The following is a 21,516-nucleotide window of genomic DNA, read 5'->3' on the forward strand; positions in this document are numbered from 1 at the left end:
TGACAGCACGGGGCCTGCTTAGGATTCTCTCTCTCTCCCTCTCTCTCTGCCCCTCCCCCCCCATGCTGTCTCTGTCTCTCTCAAAACAAATAAACTTTAAAAAAATATTTTAACAGAAAGAGAGAACACACTGAGGGTTGATGGGGGTGGGAGGGTGGGGAAAATGGTGATGGGCACTGAGGAGGGCACTTGTGGGGATGAGCGCTGGGTGTTGTACGTAAGTGATGAATCATGGGAATCCACTCCCGAAGCCAAGACTACACTGCCCACCCTGGATGTTAGCTAACTTGACAATAAGTTATTTAAAAAAAAAAAAATACTGGTTACGTATAACAACGACAACGATGACACAACACCCTCCTTTGACCCCCTTCCCTCCCCACCCCACCCCCGGCTGCCATCTTGTTTTTCTCCTGTCTGTGCCACAAAGCTCCCTGAAAGAGTTGAGGATTGGCACCGTCTCCAATTTCTTTCCTCTCGTTTTTCTTAAGCCCAGTAACTTCAGGCTTTTGCTCCCCAAACTGCTCTTCGTGTGGCCTTCAGGAGTTTGCCCTGAGCCAAATCCAGTCAGTCTTGGCGGGCTCAGCTTGCTGACCTACGAACGGCGTCTAACACTGTCAGTCCCCACCTCTGCCTCGGTGCACGGTCTTCTGCACGGCTGCTGGTCTGGTTCGCTTCCTACCTGTCTGGCCAATCTCCTCTGCTGGTTCCTCCTGGTCTCCTAATCTCCGTATGACGAAGTATCCCAGAACTCAGTCAGTGGTGACGTCATCCCCAGCCACTCTTGGCCCAGCTCCGCCTAATGTTAACCTCTGCCACAATCGAGACGCATCGGTCAAACCTAACTGATAAAAACCATGAAGGAAGCTATAGACTTTATTTAAAATTTCACCAGTAGGGTTCCTGGGTGCCCCGTTTTGTGTGTGTGTGTTTTTTTTTAAGTGTTTATTTTGAGAGAGAGAGAGTAGGGGAGGGGCAGAGAACAAGGGAGGGAAGAGAGACTCCCAAGCAGGCTCCAAGCTGTCAGCACAGAGCCCGACGTGGGGCTCGAACTCACAGACCGTGAGATCATGACCCGAGCCGAAGTGGGAAGCTCAACCGACTGAGCCACCCAGGTGCCCCGATGACTTTGACACTTTTGAAGAGTACTGGTCAGGTATTTTGTAGAATGTCCCTCAGTCTGGATTTGCCAGATGTTTTCTCACGATTAGGCTAAGCTTATGGATTCGGGGGGGAAATACCCACAGAGGTGAAGTCCGGCAGGAATTTGATCTGTTTTACTCACTGCTACATAGCCGGTGCCTAGGACTGAGTGCCTGGCCCACAGGCACCAAAAATCTGTTTGCTGAATGAATAAGAGAGATTCACGGATGACTCTGGAGGAATTAGTATTGTTTTGAAGTTTTAAAATGTTCTTTCTTTTTTTTTTTTTAGTTTTAAAATGTTCTTAATACAAATATTATCTTATCATCCCTATTGTTCTGTAGTATTTTCCCTCAACGATCTGCTCTGAAGATCTATTTTGGGATGCATCCAGCAACCTCACTCTTCTTTTGCCCTATGACAAATAACGATAATGGTGCTTTAGATGTTCTTCTTGGCAGATGTGTTACAGTTTCTCAAGAGCAGAACTGGGTGGCTCAGTCGGCTAAGTATCCGACTTCAGCTCAGGTCATGATCTCACAGTTCGTGGGTTCGAGCCCCCTCTGTGCTGACAGTTAGGGGCCTGGAGCCTGCTTCATGTTGTGTGTCTCCCTCTGTCTCTGCTTCTCCCCCCACTCTTGCTCTGTCCGTCTCTCCCTCTCAAAGATAGATAAACATTTAAAAATAAAAAGTAAAGAGCAGAGCTAGGGAAGAATTGCTAGACATCGAGGACACACATTTTCGTGTTGATGCATACTGATAAAAATTCAACTAAAGTGGCTCGACACACAGGACTCCGTGTCAGTATTTCAAAGTACCGGTTTTCCTCGCATCTTGACGACACGTGACAACCTCAGCGCAGCGACCGCCTGCGGAACGCCTGGTCACGCCCCGGACTACATCTCCCAGAATGCACCGCGGTTCCACGGCCTACCTGGAGGGCGTGAAATGGAGTGACCAATCCCTGAGGATCTCAGGGGGGTGGCGCAGGCTCCACTCTTCACCTACCTCCGGGGAGCCCGGAGCGGCGGGACTACCACTCCCATAAACCACTGCGGACTGCCCGGCCCGGCCACCATTTCAAGACGCGGCGGGGCCGGGAGAGGGCCCGGGACTCCACTTCCCGGCAGGCCGTGCGGCCCAAGGGGCGGAACTCCATTTCCCAGCAGGCTCCAGGCGGCGGGCGCCGTGGTGCCTTGTGTGGGATGTAAGCGCGGAGGTGGGCGCGGGGGACCCAGGCCAGGACTCTTCTTGGCATTTGGGGGGCTTGGGCTAGGGGCGCCCTCCGGACGGACTCTGGGTGCCCGGGGGTACGGTCGTAGGGAGGGGGCGGGGCGGCCGTGGAGGGTGCTCAGCGGGGTTTTAGGGGCGCACACCCATCGGGGCCGCGGCTCCTGGGGTTGTGGGGGACGAGGAGGCCCTTCCAGCCTCAGCTGAGGGGGTCTCCGACGGAAGAGGGGAAACAAATGAGCGGAGGGCCAGGGGGGCGGGGAAGTAAGAGAGTGTACGAGGTGGGGGTGTGGAACCTTAGCCGAGCCTGGGAGGGGGCTCCCCGGTCGTGCCCGCCCGACCCTCCCTCCTCCTTCTCTCCCGCAGGCCGAGGCCCGCCGCCATGGGGCTGAAGGCCGCCCAGAAGACGCTGTTCCCGCTGCGCTCCATCGACGACGTGGTGCGCCTGTTCGCTGCCGAGCTGGGCCGAGAGGAACCGGACCTGGTGCTCCTGTCCTTGGTACTGGGCTTCGTGGAGCATTTCCTAGCTGTCAACCGCGTCATCCCCACCAATGTGCCCGAGCTCACCTTCCAGCCCAGCCCCGCGCCCGACCCTCCTGGCGGCCTTACCTACTTCCCCGTGGCCGACCTGTCCATCATCGCCGCGCTGTATGCCCGCTTCACCGCCCAGATCCGTGGCGCCGTCGACCTGTCTCTCTACCCGCGAGAGGGGGGTGTCTCCAGCCGAGAACTGGTGAAGAAGGTCTCCGATGTCATCTGGAACAGCCTCAGCCGCTCCTACTTCAAGGATCGGGCCCACATCCAGTCCCTCTTCAGCTTCATCACAGGTTGGAGCCCGACAGGTGGCAAAGGGCCAGGATCCCGTCTCACCTGGGAACCTTAGCCCACCTCTTCACGGCCCTGTATGGTTTGCAGAGCCCTTTAAGACCTGTAAGCCTTGGGAGGTGGGGCGGGTGTTATTACTACCCTGTGTGCAGCTAGGGAAACTAAAGCCCAGACAAGGGAAATGGCGTGCCACAGAACGGCAGGGCTGGGACTGGACCCCAGCCGCTTGCTCTCCAGGCATGAATCCACCCTCGGCCTCCTCAGCACCCCCACCCCTGCCATTGAGCAGCTGCACGAGTCCCTCAGCTCAGTGTGAGGCGCAAAGGGCAGCAGCGGATTTGGAGAGTGAGGAGCCTACATCTTGGTCCATCTGAGACGCTTAAGTGAAAGCGAACAGATGAGGGAGGGCCTTCACCTCAAGAAGCTTAACCCTCAGGGCTCGCAAAGAACTCTCGTCTTTGCTCCAGGCCCAGTTGACTGGCGGTCGGGTCCTGGAGTGCCATGTTGAGAAGGGACCGGTGGCTGCTTTTGAGCCAAGCAGGAAGAATACAGAGAGAGATTAGGAATATCTACCAGTGGGGGTGGGAAGAAAGAACATCGGCCAGAGGGTCTTGTTTTTGCTGTCCCTGTTTTAACCCAATAGGCACAATAAAACAAGGAAACCCCTGAATTATCATAACGGGTGCAGAGAAGGAGAAGGAACCAGCTCAAAGGCTGGGTGGAGCTATGTGAAAGCCAAGAAGCTCTCTTACTGGGGGATGTAAGGGGGGGGCGAGGGGAAGGCTTCGAACACATAGGAGGAAAGGGATTGAGAATTGATGGGCAGAAACATCTAAGATTTGTGCACAGGCTTGGAGGTGGGGGAGCGTGCATCACTGCGTGGCCCCTTCCCCCCGCCTCCCCTTCCCCCCCCCCCCACCCCCACCGGGGCAGAGCTCAGAGGACCCTCTTTCATTACTTCCCCTTCCACAGGCACTAAACTGGACAGTTCTGGTGTGGCCTTTGCCGTGGTGGGGGCCTGCCAGGCTCTGGGTCTCCGGGATGTCCACCTCGCCCTGTCTGAGGACCACGCCTGGGTAGTGTTTGGGCCCAACGGAGAACAGACAGCTGAGGTCACCTGGCACGGCAAGGGCAACGAGGATCGCAGGGGCCAGACGGTCAACGCGGGTGTGGCCGAGCGGGTACTGTCCCCACCCCCTCCCCTTCACGCTCTCCTCGCCCAAGCCCCCCCGAGAGGCTCCGCTCTCTCGGGCCGTACTCCCCTCTGCCTGTCACCACCTGTGTATGCCACGAAGGGGAGCGCCCCATTTCTGGCCGTCGGTCCCGGGAGTAGGCACCGGTGAGCCATCACGAGACATCTGGTCTTGTCCTCTCCCAAGAGCTGGCTGTACCTGAAAGGATCGTACATGCGCTGCGACCGCAAGATGGAGGTGGCATTTATGGTGTGTGCCATCAACCCTTCCATTGACCTGCACACCGACTCCCTGGAACTGCTGCAGCTGCAGCAGGTGAGGGCGGCCCGTGGGGCCTCGGGCGGGGGCACCTGCCCTCCCCTTCCTCAGCTCCAGCTTCCCCTTTGGTGACACGGGTTGACACTTCCGGGCCTGGCCTTCCCCGGGGCTCTTGGGAGAGTAGAACGGAGACACGAAAGGGCTTCGGCCCCAAGAAGGGGCTGCCTCCCACCTGGTGGGAGGTCCCTGCTGGAAGTCACATCTGCCTGGTAGACTGAGGCCCTCCTCACCCCGCCCCCCAAGCTCACACCTCTCCTCTTCGGCCCTTAGAAGCTGCTCTGGCTGCTCTACGACCTGGGACATCTGGAAAGGTCAGTAGGGGAAAGTGGCCAGGCTGGGCCTCAGGGGGCTGGGAGGCAGCCTGGACTCATGACCCTTTCCCAGGTACCCCATGGCGCTGGGGAACCTGGCAGATCTGGAGGAACTGGAACCCACCCCTGGCCGACCAGACCCACTCACCCTCTACCACAAGGTGGGGACGTCTCAGGAGGGTACAGAAGGGAAGCCCAGCAGCGGCTGGGGTCCCCTTCTCCCTGGGGACTGGGAGGTGGTGGGTGAGGAGAGAGGAACTTTGTGTGTACTGGGGGCGGTCACCCATCCGTTCCCCATTTTGTGTTTATTACGTGCATATTCGGTGCAGTCCGGGCTCTCTGAGGGGTGTTCTGGGTTCCCGGCCTGGGGGTGATAGGGCCCGAGTTTCTTCCTTAAGCCCTGCTTTTTCTGCTGCCTCTCGTTGTCCTAGAGCGTAACAGAGGTCACATGTGGTGGGAGCACTGAGGAGGGGGTGTTAATTCTGTGGGGGCGGGGCACAGGACGGACGTTGGGCCGGGCTTAGAAGGCTTTGGTGTGTGTGTAGGAGTGTGTGGGAAGCCTGGGAAAATGGATGTGCCCGGAGCTTGGAGGGCGGGCCCCTCCCTTTTCCTAGGCCCAGTTCTGTGAGCGTCCCTGCCCACCACAGTGTGACCCAGGCCTCAGCAGGCAGTCCTGCAGACTCTAGGGAGGAGCGTCTGGTAGAGAGGATAGAAGGTGGTGGAAGGGAGATCGGAGGTGGAACTCTCTGGGATCTTCCTATTGTTCCTTCCGGGTGTGACCCAAAAGGATCTGTGCCATCCAGGGCAACTGGGGCTGCCTCTCTGAGATCCTTCTGCTCTGTCCCCAGGGCATTGCCTCGGCCAAGACCTACTACCGGGATGAGCACATCTACCCCTACATGTACCTGGCTGGCTACCACTGTCGCAACCGCAACGTGCGCGAAGCCCTGCAGGCCTGGGCTGACACGGCCACTGTCATCCAGGAGTGAGGATCCCCCGACAGGGCCTCAGTCCGGCCTTTCGTCCCCTTCTGCCTCATTTCCAACCCGCCTCATTCAGGAGTGAGGCCTGGGTCCCAAGCCCTATCCGCTTTCCAACCGGTCCCCAGGCAGCCAAGGCCACCATCACCCGGGAGGCTGGGACCTCTGATGAGCACCTCACACCTTTCCCTGCCTCCCCTGTCCTCCCGATTTCCAACCACTGACATCCAGCAATAGAATCTGCACCCCCCCCCCCCCCAGCCCGTGACCCCCCTCCTTCCTCTTCCTCTTGCTCTGGGCTGACACAGATACCACCATTTCCGGGTAAAGACCCCAACCGCTCACCAGGTCCCCGGGGGTCCCTGCCATGACCAAGACCCCACCGTGCCCTCCTGCTCTACAGCTACAACTACTGCCGCGAGGACGAGGAGATCTACAAGGAGTTCTTCGAAGTAGCTAATGATGTCATCCCCAACCTGCTGAAGGAGGCAGCTAGCCTGCTGGAGGCCGGCGAGGAGCGGCCGGGGGAGCAGACCCAGGTGAAGAGCTAAGAGCTCTGGCCTGTGTTCCCTTGGCCACCTGAGCAGGGCTGCCCGTCACAGGACCCGGGGACTGCTGCATGGGACGGGCCCGCGAGGGGGAGGTGGCCCAGCACGGGGAGCTACATTCTCTTCTGCAGTAGCTGAGGTCCTGGGCCCGGGTGTGAGGGAACTGGGGGCATTGTAGGGGTTTCTACCCCTGTGGCTTCAGGTAAATGGGGTGGAAGCCCATCTCTTTCATGGCCAGTGCCCCTCATTCAATTGAGGGGGTGGGATATAGGGAAGGGATGTCTCTCCCCCCACACCCTGGCTAAGGACTGGTTTTATAAAAGGAAAGAGATTCTAAGAGTTCTTTTCCCCTATGCTCTCCTCGTTTGAAGCCAGGGCTCTTTGCCCAAGCAGGGGGCCCCGTCCATGCCCTGTGATAAGGGGTGATGAAGTGGGTCTGACCTGTGCCCTCCTTTCCCCGTGCCCAGGGTGCCCAGAGCCAGAGTTCCGCCCTCCAGGATCCAGAGTGCTTCGCCCACCTGCTGCGATTCTATGATGGCATCTGCAAATGGGAAGAGGGCAGCCCCACGCCCGTGCTGCACGTGGGCTGGGCCACCTTCCTCGTGCAGTCCCTAGGCCGATTTGAGGGGCAGGTGAGGGGGAGCTGCACGGGGATGCTGGGAGAGGTCAGGGGGGGACGGCAGCCACCGAGTCAGAACCTTTGAGGTCCTGAAGAGGGTTTGCTTGTCCCCTTTGGGTGCAGATGAGACTGAGGCCCGGTGACGCGATGGCCGAGGCTGGGCCTGGGGTTCCGGCCACTGGCCTGCAACCTCCCCTCCGCGTTTCCTCCCTGCCCAGGTGCGGCAGAAGGTGCGCATAGTGAGCCGCGAGGCCGAGGCGGCCGAGGCGGAAGAGCTGTGGGGCGAGGAAGCCCGGGAAGGACGGCGGCGAGGCCCGCGGCGTGAGTCCAAGCCAGAGGAGCCGCCGCCGCCTAAGAAACCGGCGCTGGACAAGGGCCCGGGCTCCGGCCAGGGTGCGACGTCGGGACCCCCGCGGAAACCCCCAGGGACAGTCCCGGGCACTGCCCGCGGCCCAGAAGGAGGCAGCGCGGCTCCAGCCCCTGCGCCCGCAGCGTCGCCACCACCCGAGGGGCCGGTGCTCACTTTCCAGAGCGAGAAGATGAAGGGCATGAAGGAGCTGCTGGTGGCCACCAAGATCAACTCGAGCGCCATCAAGCTGCAGCTCACGGCGCAGTCGCAAGTGCAGATGAAGAAGCAGAAGGTGTCTACACCTAGCGACTACACTCTTTCCTTCCTCAAGCGCCAGCGCAAAGGCCTCTGAGCCACCCCAGACTCCCTGTCAACCCTTGTGGTGGGGGGAAGGGGGCGCTCAGTCCCGGAGGGAGGCCCCACACCAGACACCCGCCCCTCCCCGCCCCCTGAGCCCTGCCTCCGCGGGGGGGGGGGGGGGGGGGGGGGGGGGCGCGAGGTGGCCTAAGCCGGTCCTCCGAGCCCCACCCCCACCCGGAACCCAGGCTGCAAGTTCTCGGAGTACAGACTACTCCAGGGCTCTGCCCGCCATTGGAATATAGATCCCATCCCCAGAATCCCAGACGGCCAATGGAACCTCACTTTGAGCTCCATCATTAATCCTTAAAGGTCCAAGCACTGGAAACAGGCCCCACCTCAGAAGCGAGGCTCTAACCTTAGGCCAGACCAGGGTTGCTCCCGGTTGCTCCCAGCCCTACACCCAAGAAGCACAGGACCCGCCTCCAACCCGGAGACCTGGGACTCGGCTCAGCCTCTAGTAGTACATTTCCGCGCTTCAGGATTCCATCCCTTGGGAACCCAACCCCCCCCCCGCCCCCCCCCCCCCCCCCCCACACCCAAAAGAACTTCAACTTTCAGAGTTTGGAAATTCTAGCTTCCTCCCCTCTATCCTGCGAGTCTGGGACACGAGACGCAGTCTCCGGCCTGTGAATCCTGAGCCCCGCCCCCTTCCTGACCAAACTGGCCGCAGATCAGAGCAGACCTCTTTCCGACCCTCTGGGAACCTCCCCGAGGTCCAGCCCGCCTCAAGGGACTCTGGAGGAAATCTGCAGGGGTTTGCGAGTGGGTGAGGGGAGCCTGATCTCTTCCTGTTTTGTACATAGATTTATTTTTCAGTTTCAAGGAAGATGAATACATTTTGTAAAAAAAAAGAAAAAGTACACGTCCGTGTTTCATCTGGGGAATTGCGGGCGGCGCGGGTGGGATGAGGAGTGCCCCCTCTCCCCACTGCCTTCTGGCCTTCGGGCTCCCCACCTGTAGGGAGCAGGGGAACCGGGCGGGGAGGGCGGGGGGGGGGCAGGAGGGGGGAAGGGAGGAGATGCCGCTGGCCTGATCCCTCGGCCCCGGTCGTCTCCGCCCGGCCTCGGGGCTTCCCCTCGCCTCGGAGTGCCTGTCCCGCGGGCGCCGCCTCCCGGTGGGGCGGCGGGGCATCCCCCTCTGGCCCCGCCCCGGGCCCCGGCCCCGCCTCCTCGGCCTCGGAGCCACCCGCGCCCGCCCCGGCGGTGCTGCCCCGCCCCACCCCGCCCCCGCGCCGCCCCGCGCCGGCTCCGCGGCTCCGCAGCTCACGACCGCCCGCCCGCCGGCCCGCCCGGCGCCGGGCAATGGCGCTGCTGCGGGACGTGTCGCTGCAGGATCCGCGGGACCGCTTCGAGCTGCTGCAGCGCGTGGGGGCCGGGACCTATGGCGACGTCTACAAGGTGCGCCGGGCAACCGGACGGGCGGGAGAGCGGCGAGGAGGGTGCAGGCTCTGCGCACTACCGCGGGATCCAGCCCCCAGCCCCGCCCCCTCCTCATCCCGCTTCACCTCCTCCGCCCCTGCAGGCCCGAGACACGGTCACGTCCGAACTGGCCGCGGTCAAGATAGTCAAGGTAGACCCAGGTGAGGGCCTGGAGGCAGGGCCTCTGCGCTGGTGGGAGGGCATAGCGCCTGGTGGCGCTGAGAGTTGACCCCCTGAGAGACAGGCCCCAGGAGGTGCTGTCACTTGGGATCTGTCTGGCCCGGATATGCCCATTTTGCAGATGAGGGCACTGAGTTAGAGCAACCCCCATGCGCCCTCCCCCCATGATGCCCTGTGCTCCCCAGGGGACGACACCAGCTCCCTCCAGCAGGAAATCACCATCCTGCGTGAGTGCCGTCACCCCAATGTGGTGGCCTACATTGGCAGCTACCTCAGGTGAGGCTGTTTTATCCCCTTGCCTACCCTCAGGCAGCCCCCATGTGGCCCTGCCACGTGCTCACCCAGGTTCTGTGCCCTCGCAGGAATGACCGCTTGTGGATCTGCATGGAGTTCTGCGGAGGGGGGTCCCTGCAGGAGATATACCACGGTGAGGGCCAGGACTCCAGGCCCCAGAGGGCCACAAGCCTTTCCCCAACTCCCTCTTCTCCAACATGGGGCAGGAGAGGAGAGCTGGGGTCCTGGAGCTAGGCCCTTCTCCACTCCTAACTGGCTGTGTGACCTTGACAGAAATGGTGTCCTTTTCTGGGCTCTGAATCCCAGACTGTACAGGGAGGGGATAAGGACAACACCTCTTTCACCCAGCAGTGCCTGCTGCTTCCCCCACACAGGGTGGCCTGGCAAGGTCAGCATCTCCTCCAGACCTCCATGCCAGCCTTCACTCCTTACATTTCAGCCACCGGGCCCCTGGAGGAACGACAGATTGCCTATGTCTGCCGGGAGGCACTGAAGGTAGCTGGGCCCATAAGGCTGTTCACGTTCCTAGTCCCCAGGAGTTACGGGCAGGGAGACTGGCTGCCCTGTGGGGGGGGGGGGGGGACTGCGGGGGTGGGTGGAGTACTTCAGGCAGGGCTGGCCCGAGGGGCTGTGGGTCCTGGGGGAAAGGGGCCCCAGCCCTGTTGCCGGAAGCAGCACATTTCCCTCTTGGCTCAGCCACTTCCTGTTTGGGGAGAGGGGAGGAGGAAGCTGCTTGGGTGGGGGGCCCCAGTCCTGAGAGGGGGTTCAGGAGAGGTGGGATAGTGCTGGGTGGCTGCTCTCAGGAGCTCCTTTTTGTCCCCAGGGGCTACACCACTTGCATTCTCAGGGGAAGATCCACAGAGACATCAAGGTAAGGGTCTGGCCCAGGGCATCGTGGGAGGCAGGAGGAGGCCCTTGGGGGCACCAGACGGGATTCTCTCTCCTCCATTCCCACAGGGAGCCAATCTTCTCCTCACCCTCCAGGGAGATGTCAAGCTGGGTCAGTACCCCGGGGAAACAATCAGGGTGAGGGTTCTGTGGGAGCTCGTGGAGGCTTAGAGTCTGCGTTCAGGTGCTGGGTGTCCTTGAGCAAGTCACTTTACCACTTAACCCTCGGTTTCCCCGTTGAGACAGTAGACGAGCCCTCCTTCCCTGCCAGAAGTTGGATGTGGTTGGGTCTTTATGGATTCTAACCTGGGACCGCGCACTCGGTCAGGGATAGAAGGTGGTTGACCCCTCCCGGAGGGGGACCTGGCCTTGCCTGGGACCTGTGGCAGTTGTGGCTGAACCTGGGCCACCTGCTCTCTGAACCCTTCAGGTGCATTCCGAGCCTGAGCCCTGGAGGTGGGTGGGGAGTGGTAGCCAGTGGGCGGATGGGAGTAGCTCTCTCTCCCCGCAGCCGACTTTGGGGTGGCAGGCGAGCTGACAGCATCTGTGGCTAAGAGGAGATCTTTCATTGGGACTCCTTACTGGTGAGGCTGTGCCTTGGGCTGGGGGGGGGTGGGGGAGGGGGGGCGGGCGCCACAGGTGGGGCACCTGGCCATCCCATCTGTGACCCTGCCTCTAGGATGGCCCCGGAGGTGGCCGCCGTGGAACGCAAAGGAGGCTACAACGAGCTATGTGACGTCTGGGCCCTGGGCATCACCGCCATCGAGCTGGGCGAGCTGCAGCCCCCTCTTTTCCATCTGCACCCCATGAGGTCCGCTGAACACTTACTTGCCCCTCGCCTGACCTCGAGGGCCCTGCTGACCTCGTCCCCTGACCTCGTGCTCTCCACAGGGCCCTGATGCTCATGTCGAAGAGTAGCTTCCAGCCGCCCAGGCTGCGAGACAAGACTCGCTGGTGAGGGCCCACACCCCCTGCTGGGGCCTCCTTTCCAGCAGTCTCCATGGGGGCGGAGAGCCTTCTGCCAACTCCCAGGGCACAGCCTGCGGAGCCCTGCCCTCTCAGCCTTTGTGGACCATCTGCCGGAGGGGCTTGAGCCCTGCCTCTGGGTCGGGGGACCCAGCCTGGGTCGGGAGGAAGGGCAGACGGTTAATGATGGGGGGCGCTGCCGTGTCACAACGCAGCATTGCTTAGGCCAGCCGCCCTTGGCCTCGGGCCGGCTCCTTCCTAGAGCAGACTCCCTCCTCTGGAGCGGTGGCAGGGGGCAGCTGGCAGGATGCTGCACGTGAGGGCTAACCTGGGTCTGGGGGCGGGGGGGCTCTTGTGCCCACTAGGACCCAGAATTTCCACCACTTCCTCAAGCTAGCCTTGACCAAGAACCCCAAGAAGAGGCCAACGGCAGAGAAGCTTCTGCAGGTGGGAGGCAGGGGCAGGGCAGGAGCCTGGATGCTTGAAAGCAGGGCCCTGGAGGTCAGGAACCAACCTGTGCCCCCCTCAATCTTGCAGCACCCGTTCACAACCCAGCAGCTCCCTCGGGCTCTCCTCACACAGCTGCTGGACAAAGCCAATGACCCCCACCTCGGAACCCCTTCCCCTGAGGACTGTGATCTCGAGGTGAGTGAGCAGAGCTGGGGAATGGGTCCTGGCCTGGCCGGGTGGTAAGAAGTGTGGAGGCGGTATGAGTCAGGGCCCTTTAACTTAAATGTTGCCAGCACCGAGAACTTTCCTCCAGGCAAGCCCGCCCATTCGAAGTCTTCCCTGGGCCCATCTTGCCCCCACCCCCCCCCCCCCATACCTCCCACCTGATAAATTCCCCACCCTTGGTTCGGGCTGACCTGACCCGTGTGATCTTTGGCCAGCCACTTGCCTGTCTGGGTCGGTTTTCTCATCTTTGAAAACGAGGGTGCCATTTAATCTTGGGATCGTCTCAGAGGGTTGTGAAAACAAAACCCATCCGTGCGCAGAGAGCGCTTCCAGGCTGGGTGTGTGTGTGTCGGCTGTTTGCGTTCTCTCTTAGGCTTATGACGTGTTCCCAGACACCATTCACTCCCGGGGTCAGCACGGCCCGGCCGAGAGGACCCCCTCAGAGATCCAGTGTGAGTCTGCTGGGAGGACTGTGTCTGTGGATTTGGTGGGGTGGGGGGCTGGGTGTGGGCATTTGGTGTGAGTGTTGGGGTCGGTCGGGAGCCCACCTTCCTAACTCGGGTACCCTGGGCCCCCCCAGTTCACCAGGTGAAATTTGGTGCCCCGCGCAGGAAGGAAACGGACCCACTGAACGAGCCGGTGAGGGTCTGTTGCGGGGGGGGGGGGGGGGGCATGGCAGGGGTGCAGGACGGGGGGCGTCTCAGATTCCTGAAGCAGCAGCAGCCTGGTCCTCTGGCCGTGGAAAGCCCTGTGCAAGCAGGCTTGTCCCACCCAGGACAGCGAAGGCGGTGCAGGGGGAGGGGGACTGCTTCCCGGGCACAGGGACCATGCCTTTCTAACACGTGGGCCTGTCACAGACCCCGAGCCTCTCCTCCAGCTCTCTGCCGCGTCTGCATCCGAGCCTGGTCGTCCGACTCTACCTCTTGCCCTTGCGCCTCTCCGTCCCCTTCTCTGGCTGTCAGTCCTCCTCTTGCGTAGTTTCTCTGCCTCTCGCTGTCCCCCTCGCTCACAATTCTCTCGCCTATTTCCGTGTCATTTTCTGTCTGTGCGTCCTGTCCTTCCCACAGTCTCTCCATCACCCGCCCACATTGCCTCTCTTGTCTCTGACTCTCTTTTGGTCTTTCTGACTCGGTTTCCCCGCAGTGGGAGGAGGAGTGGACGCTGCTGGGAAAGGAGGAGCTGAGTGGGTGAGTGAGGGAGAGGGAGGCTACAGGGAAGGGGGAGGGGCAGCAGAAAAGGCTGGCCTCTGACCTCATCCCCTCCTGCCCAGGAGCCTGCTACAGTCAGTCGAGGAGGCCCTGGAGGAAAGGTGAGGGGCTGGGCTCGAAAGGGTGGGGGGGCAGCTGGACCCGGGGCCTGGTCACATCTCACGCCTTATGTCCCTCTGGTTCGTCCCCGACAGGAGCCTGACCATCCGACCAGCCTCAGAACTCCAGGTATGGAGTGGGGGAGGGCCGGAGAGGGTGCAGTGGGGGTGGGTTACCGGTGACCCGCTAGCAGCCAGGCTCGGTCCCCTGACTCTCCTGCCAGGAGCTGGACTCCCCAGACGATGCCATGGGAACCATCAAGCGGGCCCCCTTCTTGGGGCCACCCCCTGCTGAGCCTCCAGCTGAAGACCCTCTGTCCAGCCCCCTGGGTGAGTCCGAGCCTGGGGGACCAGGAGATAGGCTCAGGGCGGGGCTAGAGCTGGAATTCACAGCCCTTCTGTGCCTGCAGGAACCCCACCCCCACCTCTCCCAGGCCCTAACAGCCCCCCACTGCTCCCCACTGCCTGGGCCACCATGAAGCACAGGGACGATCCTGAGGTGAGGGGGTGCTCCAGACGGGCTGGGAGGCTGGGAGGCTGGGGCTGTCGCCTCGGCCCTGACTTCTTCCCTCCCTTCCAGAGATCATCCTGCCACGGGCTCCCCCCCACCCCCAAGGTGCATGTAAGTGTCGGTCCCGCGGCCCTGCCACCCTGAAGCCCCCCTGCCGGCTGCCCCCTCTCCCCCCATCTTCTTCACCAGCCTCCTGCCTTCTCCCCAGATGGGCGCCTGCTTCTCCAAGGTCTTCAATGGCTGCCCCCTGCGGATCCACGCTGCGGTCACCTGGATTCACCCTGTCACCCGCGGTAGGCTGGGGCAGGGAGGAAGCAGGAGCCTGGGACCCCGCAGCTTGGGCCAGGGGGCGTGACTGACCTCTGACCCTGTACCCAAACCCGCAGACCAGTTTCTGGTGGTGGGGGCCGAGGAAGGCATCTACACCCTCAACCTGCATGAACTGCACGAGGATACACTGGAGAAGGTGAGGCCCGGCTGGCTTTGGAGGGGAGAGGGCCTTGGGGGGGCTTGGGGGGCTGACTCCCCGTCCGTCTGTCCGTCTGTCCGCTCTGCGGCCCCTAGCTGATCTCACACCGCTGCACCTGGCTCTACTGCGTGAACAACGTGCTGCTGTCACTCTCAGGTACGGGGCGGGGCGGGGCGGGGCGGGCAGGGCCCGGGGCCTGCACCCTGCCCGCCGACACTCTCTGAGCCCCTCTGTCCCTCCCCGGCAGGGAAATCCACGCACATCTGGGCGCATGACCTCCCGGGCCTGTTTGAGCAGCGACGACTACAGCAACAGGTTCCCCTCTCCATCCCCACCAACCGCCTCACGCAGCGCATCATCCCCAGGTCGGGGACCCGGGGGTGCAGCGGGGTGGGCAGCGGGGGGAGGCAGAGGGGCAGAGCCAGGGTCGAATAGGGCCCTGCACGGGACTGGTGACCTCAGGCGTGTCACTTTGCCTCTCTGAGCCCAGTTTCCTCGTCCATCAGCGTCGGTGCCCCCTTCCCTTGCTCTCAGGCCTGTTGGAAAGCAAGGGGACCACAGTGTGGCAGCCGTGCTTGTTAGGGTGGGGCGCACTTGCTGTGTGCCTGGTCGTAGGCAGGGCTTGGAGACAACAAACCAAATGCATCTTTGACAGTCAGCCCCTGGCCCCCCTCAGTGACCCAGAGGGAGAGCCAGGAGGGGCGCAGGGGCCTCTGAGGGGCCAGCCACACGAGGGCCTGCAGTCGGAAAGTGCCCAGTGGGTTTCCAGGCAGATGAATTAGAGAACCGCCTTCGGGGGGGGGGGGGGGTTGGGGTGGGGGGAGAGAACGTGCCAATGCACGTGGGTGACCTGGGGGAGCAGCCCGAGAGGAAGCTGCATGGCTGGCAGAGCCCTGCCTTCGAGGCCAGGCCCAGGATCTGGGTTTGGTTCAACTGGCCGCGGGACCGCGAGCATTTTAGAAGGATCCCTCTGTATGTCGATCAGGACTCTTTCCGTAGCGGGCAAGGCAACTCACTGACTTAAGCACGGAAGGGCGGTTAGTGGTTCACGTGACTGAAAGTTCAGGAGAAGGGTTAGGTTCAGGTCCAGCTGGATCCAGGCTTCCATGGCCTCGCCAGAAATCTGCCCGCGTCTCTTGGCTCTGCTGTCCTCTGTCCCCTTCGTTCTCAGGTAGGCTTTCCTCTCCTCTGATGGATGCCCACGGTTCCAGGCCAGCGTTGCATTAGCTAACAGCCCTACGGTGCTAGAATCTCTGCTTCCATGAAATTCCCACAAAGTCCGGGGACCAGTTCTCTTTGGTCTAGCTTAGGTTCATGCCCACTTATGAGCCTGTGGCTGTGGCCATGGGATGAGGAGCTCGGGGCGGGGGGGGGGGCCAGGCCGGGGTCACGTGCTGTCTCCTAGTCCTAGGGGTCAAGAGAGAGGGGCCCGTCAGACCGATGAAGGCTAGAGCCATCTGCCGGCTGTGCCGACGGCGGCAACAATGGATCGGAGGGGGCGGCCGGCGAGAGGGCACTTGGAGAGGAGGGCTGCGCTGTGGCCTGAGGCAGTGGGGCTTAGGCTGCAGGGCGGACAGACTTGAACCCTCTTCAGAAAGTGGGGCTGACGGGATCTGGGGCCTGACTGGAGTGAGCAGGAGGGAGAAGGAGGGACCGGGAGACCTCAGGGGAGCGGCTGATGTCGTGTGTTTTATGAGGTGTCCAGGGGGACGTCTGAGACAGAGTCCCTTTTTAGTCATTCAGCGAGTATCCACTCAGTACCTAGTATGTGCCTGGGGGACTCTGTGAACTAGGGTTCTCTCCTCTTCCCCAGACTTTCTCGTCACGGGAGACCGACAGCAAACGACCGACGTAAGAAAGGTGCTCTGGGGTGCACAGAGGGGAAGGTAGTACATGCAGAAGAGCAGGGATAAGGAGGGCCAGGAGGGGTGGGGCCTGGATTGGGGTTTTAAACAGGGTGGTCAGGAAGGCCATGTGAGTAGAGGCTCAGAGCAAGCCTTGTTGTTACCTCTGGGGAAAGCATCTCAGGGTGGGGGTGGGGGCAGTGCAAAGGCCCTGGGGCAGGAACAGGCCTGGCCTGTTTGAGGAAGGCAAGGAGACTGGTGTAGCCAGATGGATGGAGCGTGGGGAAGATGATCTGGGAGGGCCCGGTAGCCACGGTGAGGCTTTTGGTTTTGACTCAGAGCAGCCTGAGCGCCACTGCAGAAGAGTCACACGGACTGAGGTTTTCAGGCGATCCCTCTAGCCGCTGTGCTGAGGAAAGATTGAAGGGGTGAGGGGAAAGCAGGGAAGCCTGCCCGGAGGTTATTGTGATCATCAGGTGAGAGGTGACGGTGGCGGCGTGGGCCCGGGTAGAAGGGAAGGAGCTGAAAAGCGGCTAGGTTCGGATTTCATTTTGGAAGTTGAATCAGCAGGATTTCCCGACAGTTGGTGGATGGGAGAGAAAGAGGAGTCAGGGAGGAGTCCAGGGTTGTTGGCCTGGGTGAATAGAGCCGTCATCAGGCGTGGCTGGAGCAGGACTCAGTGTTGTCACGTGGCGTTTAAGGTGCGTAAGCGGGGCCTTCGTTGGCCGTGGGCTAGGTGAGACTGAATTCGAGGAGGGGTCTGGGCTGTGGGCTTAGACGTCCCCCTGCCCAGGTGGGTGGCGGGAGCCGGTAGGGACAGGCCAGTGGCTACGCCCAGCTGGGAAGCCCGGGGCGCCGGCCCTTCCTGGAGCAAGCTCACTCACACGGCATCTGGAGCCCTGTGGCCCTAGGGCTTCCTGAGCTCAGTCCCCCAGCAAACCTCTGCTTTGTCCCAGGACCTGCAGGAAACAGGCCTGTCAGCACACCAGCGAGTCCCTGGCAGCTTTGGGTGTGTGTCTGGGAAACTACAGAATCGCAGTGTCCACTTCGAACGTAAAGAGCAGAGAGCCAGAGTTGTCTGCAGAAAAGAAAACAAATACAAAAATATGCGCCTCTGTCCCATCCAAAGGCCGGTTGGGGAAGAGAGTAGAGTGAGGACAGAGGGACGGGGAGAGACGGGCACGGGCCGCCTCGGCGGGGTCCCCCTGCTGGCAGAGGGCCCAGACGGGCCGCTGGGAGAAGGTGGCAGGGCTGCGGACATGTAGCCCTGTCCCCCAGAGGAAGAAACAGGCTCAGAAGGTCCCCTGAGGGCTTGGGGGACAGCCGGTAAGCAGAGCAAAGACTCCACCTCTCCCCTGCCTCCAAGGCAGGCCCCCCCCTGCTGGTCCCTGTTGGTGTAGCTTCAGCTGAGGCAGTGGGGGGGGGGGGGGGGGGGGGAGGGAGGAGGGCAGGGCAGGGAGAGGGCAGGCCCAGCCGTTTGTTTGCGGTTTTCTTGCAAGTCTTAATCTCCCCGGGCCTCCCTGCCTTTCTGTGACACACGACATGTGTAGCGGGGACCGCCGTGAGTGCTCTGGCAGCCTAGCAGGGCTGGAGTCTCCAGCAGCTCCCCACCCCTCCACGCTCTCGTTTCTCCATTCATTTCTTCATGTATACCTTGCTTTCACCTGAAAAGGATTTTCGATGACTGGAAATAGGAGGGAAAGTGAGAATTCAGAATGAAAGCCCTTTGTGAGAGTATTCTGAGTGCCAGGCTCTGCGGTAAACCCTTCTCCTGTATTCACTTGTTTTTTTGTTTTTGTTTTTTAAATTAGAGAGAGAGTATGATGGAGGGAGAGGAGCAGAGGCGGGGGGAGAGAGAGAGAGAGAGAGAGGGAGGGAGGGAGGGAGGCTCTATGCTCAGCGTGGAGCCTGACGCGGGGCTCGATCCCACAACCCTAGGAGCCAAAATCAAGAGTCGGACGCTCAACCGACTGAGCCATCCAGGTGCCCCTGTGTTAACTCATTTAATCCTTACTGTGACCCTCTGAGGTCGGTGCCACTGTTACCCGCCCCCCCCCCACCATTCTACAGATGTGGAAGTTGAGGCAGGGGGGAGGTTACGCGACTTGCCCAAAGTTGCACAGTGAAAGGTACTTCTGTGATCCAAACCCGTGGACTGAACAGAGACACTGCAGGCTGTGGAGGTGGGTGCTAGAGCCACGGGGCCGGCTTCTGCTCCTGTGCCCTCCACAGCTGCGTCACCCAGGCACATTGCTCTGCCTCTCTGAGCTTCGGCTTCTCACCTCCAGGGGCAGGAAAGCGATAGTCCCCATTTCTCAGGGCTCCGTGGGGCCTCGGCCACGGATGGCACCCATGACACGTGTCCTGGTTGTCGCCCCTGCAGGCGCTTTGCCCTGTCCACCAAGATCCCAGACACCAAAGGCTGCCTGCAGTGTCGTGTGGGTAAGAGCTGGGCCGGGTGGGGCCGGGGAGGGCTGGGGTCACGGGCACAGCCCGGGACCCACTGCCCGCCTCTCTCACAGTGCGGAACCCCTACACGGGCAGCACCTTCCTGCTGGCCGCCCTGCCCGCCAGCCTCCTCCTGCTGCAGTGGTACGAGCCGCTGCAGAAGTTCCTGCTGCTGAAGGTGTGGGGCGGGCGGGTGAGGCCGCGGGCTCCCCCCCGCCCCCGGGGTGGGGGTGGTGGGCCTGGGGCGAGACCTGAGCACCCCTGCCGCCCCCAGAACTTCTCCAGCCCCTTGCCCAGCCCGGCGGGGATGCTGGAGCCACTGGTACTGGACGGGAAGGAGCTGCCGCAGGTGTGTGTGGGGGCTGAGGGCCCCGAGGGGCCCGGCTGCCGAGTTCTGTTCCATGTCCTGCCCCTGGAGGCCGGTCTGACGCCTGACGTCCTCGTACCACCTGGTGAGCGGGAGGGCCCTTTGTGTGTGTGTGTGTGTGTGTGTGTGTGTGTGTGTGTGTGACAGAGAGCTAGACAGTTGGCGAGAGAGAGATTGCGTGTCCCCTGCAGCGTATGGCTCCACGGAGACCAGCCTCCCTTCAGCGGGGCTTCCGTAAAAGATTTCATTAGACCAAAGGGCTCAGCAGCTAAGAAAACCCACCGCTGCAGGGGCCTCAGACACGAGCTGTGTCATTCTTAGGCCTCACGACGGCCCGCGAGGTAGGCATCGTCATGCCTGTGTTACAAATGAGGGAACTGAGGCTCAGAGATTGGTGGTCCCACAGTGATGGAGTCACACGGCGTGCTTCTCCTGACTCCGGACACCCTGCCCCCCTCCCCGCCCCCGCCCCCCCCCCCCACCGGCTCCCTGGGACTCACCCCTGCCTCTGTGCGCCTGCAGGCGGGCCACTTTGCTACTCTGAGCCTCAGTTCCCCAGCCGTGCCGTGCGGGAACCCAGTGGGGCTGCTGGGGGGTTGAAGTGTGGTTGTGGGGACAGCTGGCTCTAGCTGTCCGCCACGTCTTCCTCTTGGGGCCAGAGCGGGGCTGGTGGCTCAGCCAGGCCGTGTCTCCCTTGTCTGCCTGCAGAGGGGCTCCCGGGCACAGCCCAGCAGGTGATCCAGGTGGACAGGGACACAGTCCTAGTCTGCTTTGACCGTGAGTGCCCCTGAGGTCAGGGTTGGGGGCAGTGCAGGGGGTTAGGGGAGGCGAGGGAAGCCTTGTGAGTGGGGGTCTGCCCCCCCAGAAGGGAACCACCTGGTCCCCACCCACCACCAGCCCTCTCCCTGCGCAGGCTGCGTGAGGATTGTGAACCTTCTGGGTGAGCCCACGGCCACACTGGCGCCTGTGCTGACCTTTGACTTCCCCATTGAGACTGTGGGTGAGTGACAGATGACGACAGGGTGGGGGGGGCGGATATCCCCAGCCTGGAGCAGGTGGTGTGGCCCAGGGGCCTGGGGCTGGGGGTGGGACGAGGAGGCAGGTGCCGCAGCCCCTCTCAAGGGCCACCGCGGTCTGTGAGGACCTCTGTGGCCCAGGTGTGGGCCCAGGGCGTGGCTGGGGGAGCCCCAGTGTCCTCAGGGCAGGTGCAGGGCTCATGGCAGCTGCATTCCCCCTAGTGTGCCTGCAGGACAGCGTGCTGGCCTTCTGGAGCCACGGTATGCAAGGCCGAAGCCTGGACACCAACGAGGTGAGCGGAACCCGGGAACCTGGCCTCCCCTGACCTATCTGTCCCCACCTCTTAGGAGAAGACCTGCTGGGGTGGCCTCAGAGTCCCTTTCCTTCCCAGGTGACTCAGGAGATCACAGACGAGACAAGGATCTTTCGAGTGCTCGGGGCCCACAGGTAAGACGGGGCGCCTCCCCTTTAGAGGCCCCTGAGGCCGTATGGACATGCGCACAGGCCTCAGGCCCCTGCCTTGCTCACCTCCGGTTCTGTCTCCCCTCCAGAGATATCATCCTTGAGAGCATTCCCACCGACAACCCCGGGGCTCACAGCAACCTCTACATCCTCACGGGCCATCAGAGCAGTTACTGAGAGGGTCAGGTCTGGCCGGTGGCATTCCGCCGTCCCGCCCCCAGGCCTTAGCGGCATTCCCCTTTAGGCAGTGGCGCCTCCCGGATCCGAGAGGCCCAGGCTCTGCTGGGCTGAAGGGCAGAAATAATTCTGAGAAGAGTTTCGGGGCTGTGGAGGGGAGGGGAGCCCACCCCGGGGCCCCTGCGATAACTGGACCAGAGGAAGCTGCTGTCCCCTCCCCTAGCCCCGTGGGCAACCCGGGCCCTGTGACAAGGGCCCCGGGCAGGGTGGGAGCAGGCCCGGGCGATCCATTCCATTTTGTTCCACGTTTCTTTTCCATTCTTCTTGCCAAGAGCCTGCCCCTGCCCCCTGTCCTGGGGAACATGGTATTTAAAAGAGAGACTATATTGGTATTAAAGCTCGTTTGATTTTACTCCACTGATCCCTCTTTGTCGGGGGTTGGGGGGGAGAGCTGAGGAGGAGGACTGGGGAGGCTTCCTCTCCCTCCTCCCGCCCTCCCTCCCTCCTTCCCTCCAGCACATCTTTCTGTGGCAGCAGGTGCTATGGGTGCCCCATGGAAGGGTGGGCCACCAGTGCTCTCTGGCGGTTCCCTTAGGGGGCAGCCAGGCAGAGGTGGTG

The 21,516-nt window shown here is 61.9% G+C and overlaps 2 protein-coding genes across 4 annotated transcripts; both read left to right on the top strand.

Moving 5' to 3' along the window:
• The first annotated feature begins 2,245 nt into the window (after positions 1–2,245).
• On the top strand, positions 2,246–8,406 carry MEN1 (menin 1). 3 transcript variants are annotated; one of them, XM_053899530.1, is made up of 10 exons: positions 2,246–2,350; positions 2,740–3,200; positions 4,171–4,379; positions 4,578–4,706; positions 4,980–5,020; positions 5,094–5,181; positions 5,869–6,005; positions 6,404–6,539; positions 7,016–7,180; positions 7,386–8,406. In XM_053899530.1, coding segments are annotated over exons 1-10 (1,851 nt in total). In that variant the 5' UTR covers positions 2,246–2,348; the 3' UTR covers positions 7,869–8,406. The 3 variants fall into 3 exon arrangements, with proteins under 3 accessions (XP_053755505.1, XP_053755506.1, XP_053755507.1); XM_053899531.1 differs by having other exon boundaries at positions 2,252–2,362; XM_053899532.1 differs by having other exon boundaries at positions 2,339–2,453.
• A 692-nt stretch (positions 8,407–9,098) lies between these two features.
• Positions 9,099–21,310, top strand: MAP4K2 (mitogen-activated protein kinase kinase kinase kinase 2). The gene is made up of 32 exons (XM_053899529.1): positions 9,099–9,273; positions 9,398–9,455; positions 9,660–9,750; positions 9,837–9,901; positions 10,208–10,263; positions 10,592–10,639; positions 10,726–10,768; positions 11,168–11,240; positions 11,336–11,467; positions 11,548–11,610; positions 11,988–12,069; positions 12,160–12,267; positions 12,671–12,749; positions 12,878–12,936; positions 13,441–13,484; positions 13,568–13,606; positions 13,700–13,733; positions 13,828–13,933; positions 14,014–14,102; positions 14,184–14,225; positions 14,323–14,407; positions 14,501–14,580; positions 14,679–14,739; positions 14,831–14,948; positions 18,811–18,869; positions 18,950–19,053; positions 19,150–19,327; positions 19,951–20,019; positions 20,156–20,242; positions 20,481–20,551; positions 20,651–20,706; positions 20,811–21,310. Exons 1-32 carry the CDS (start codon positions 9,178–9,180, stop codon positions 20,896–20,898), a joined length of 2,463 nt encoding a protein of 820 aa, XP_053755504.1. The 5' UTR covers positions 9,099–9,177; the 3' UTR covers positions 20,899–21,310.
• Positions 21,311–21,516: the final 206 nt, after the last annotated feature.

The sequence above is a fragment of the Panthera pardus genome, unplaced genomic scaffold, assembly GCF_024362965.1.
Source record: "Panthera pardus isolate Hobbes unplaced genomic scaffold, ASM2436296v1 HiC_scaffold_12, whole genome shotgun sequence".
In the NCBI taxonomy this organism is placed as follows: Eukaryota; Metazoa; Chordata; class Mammalia; order Carnivora; family Felidae; genus Panthera; species Panthera pardus.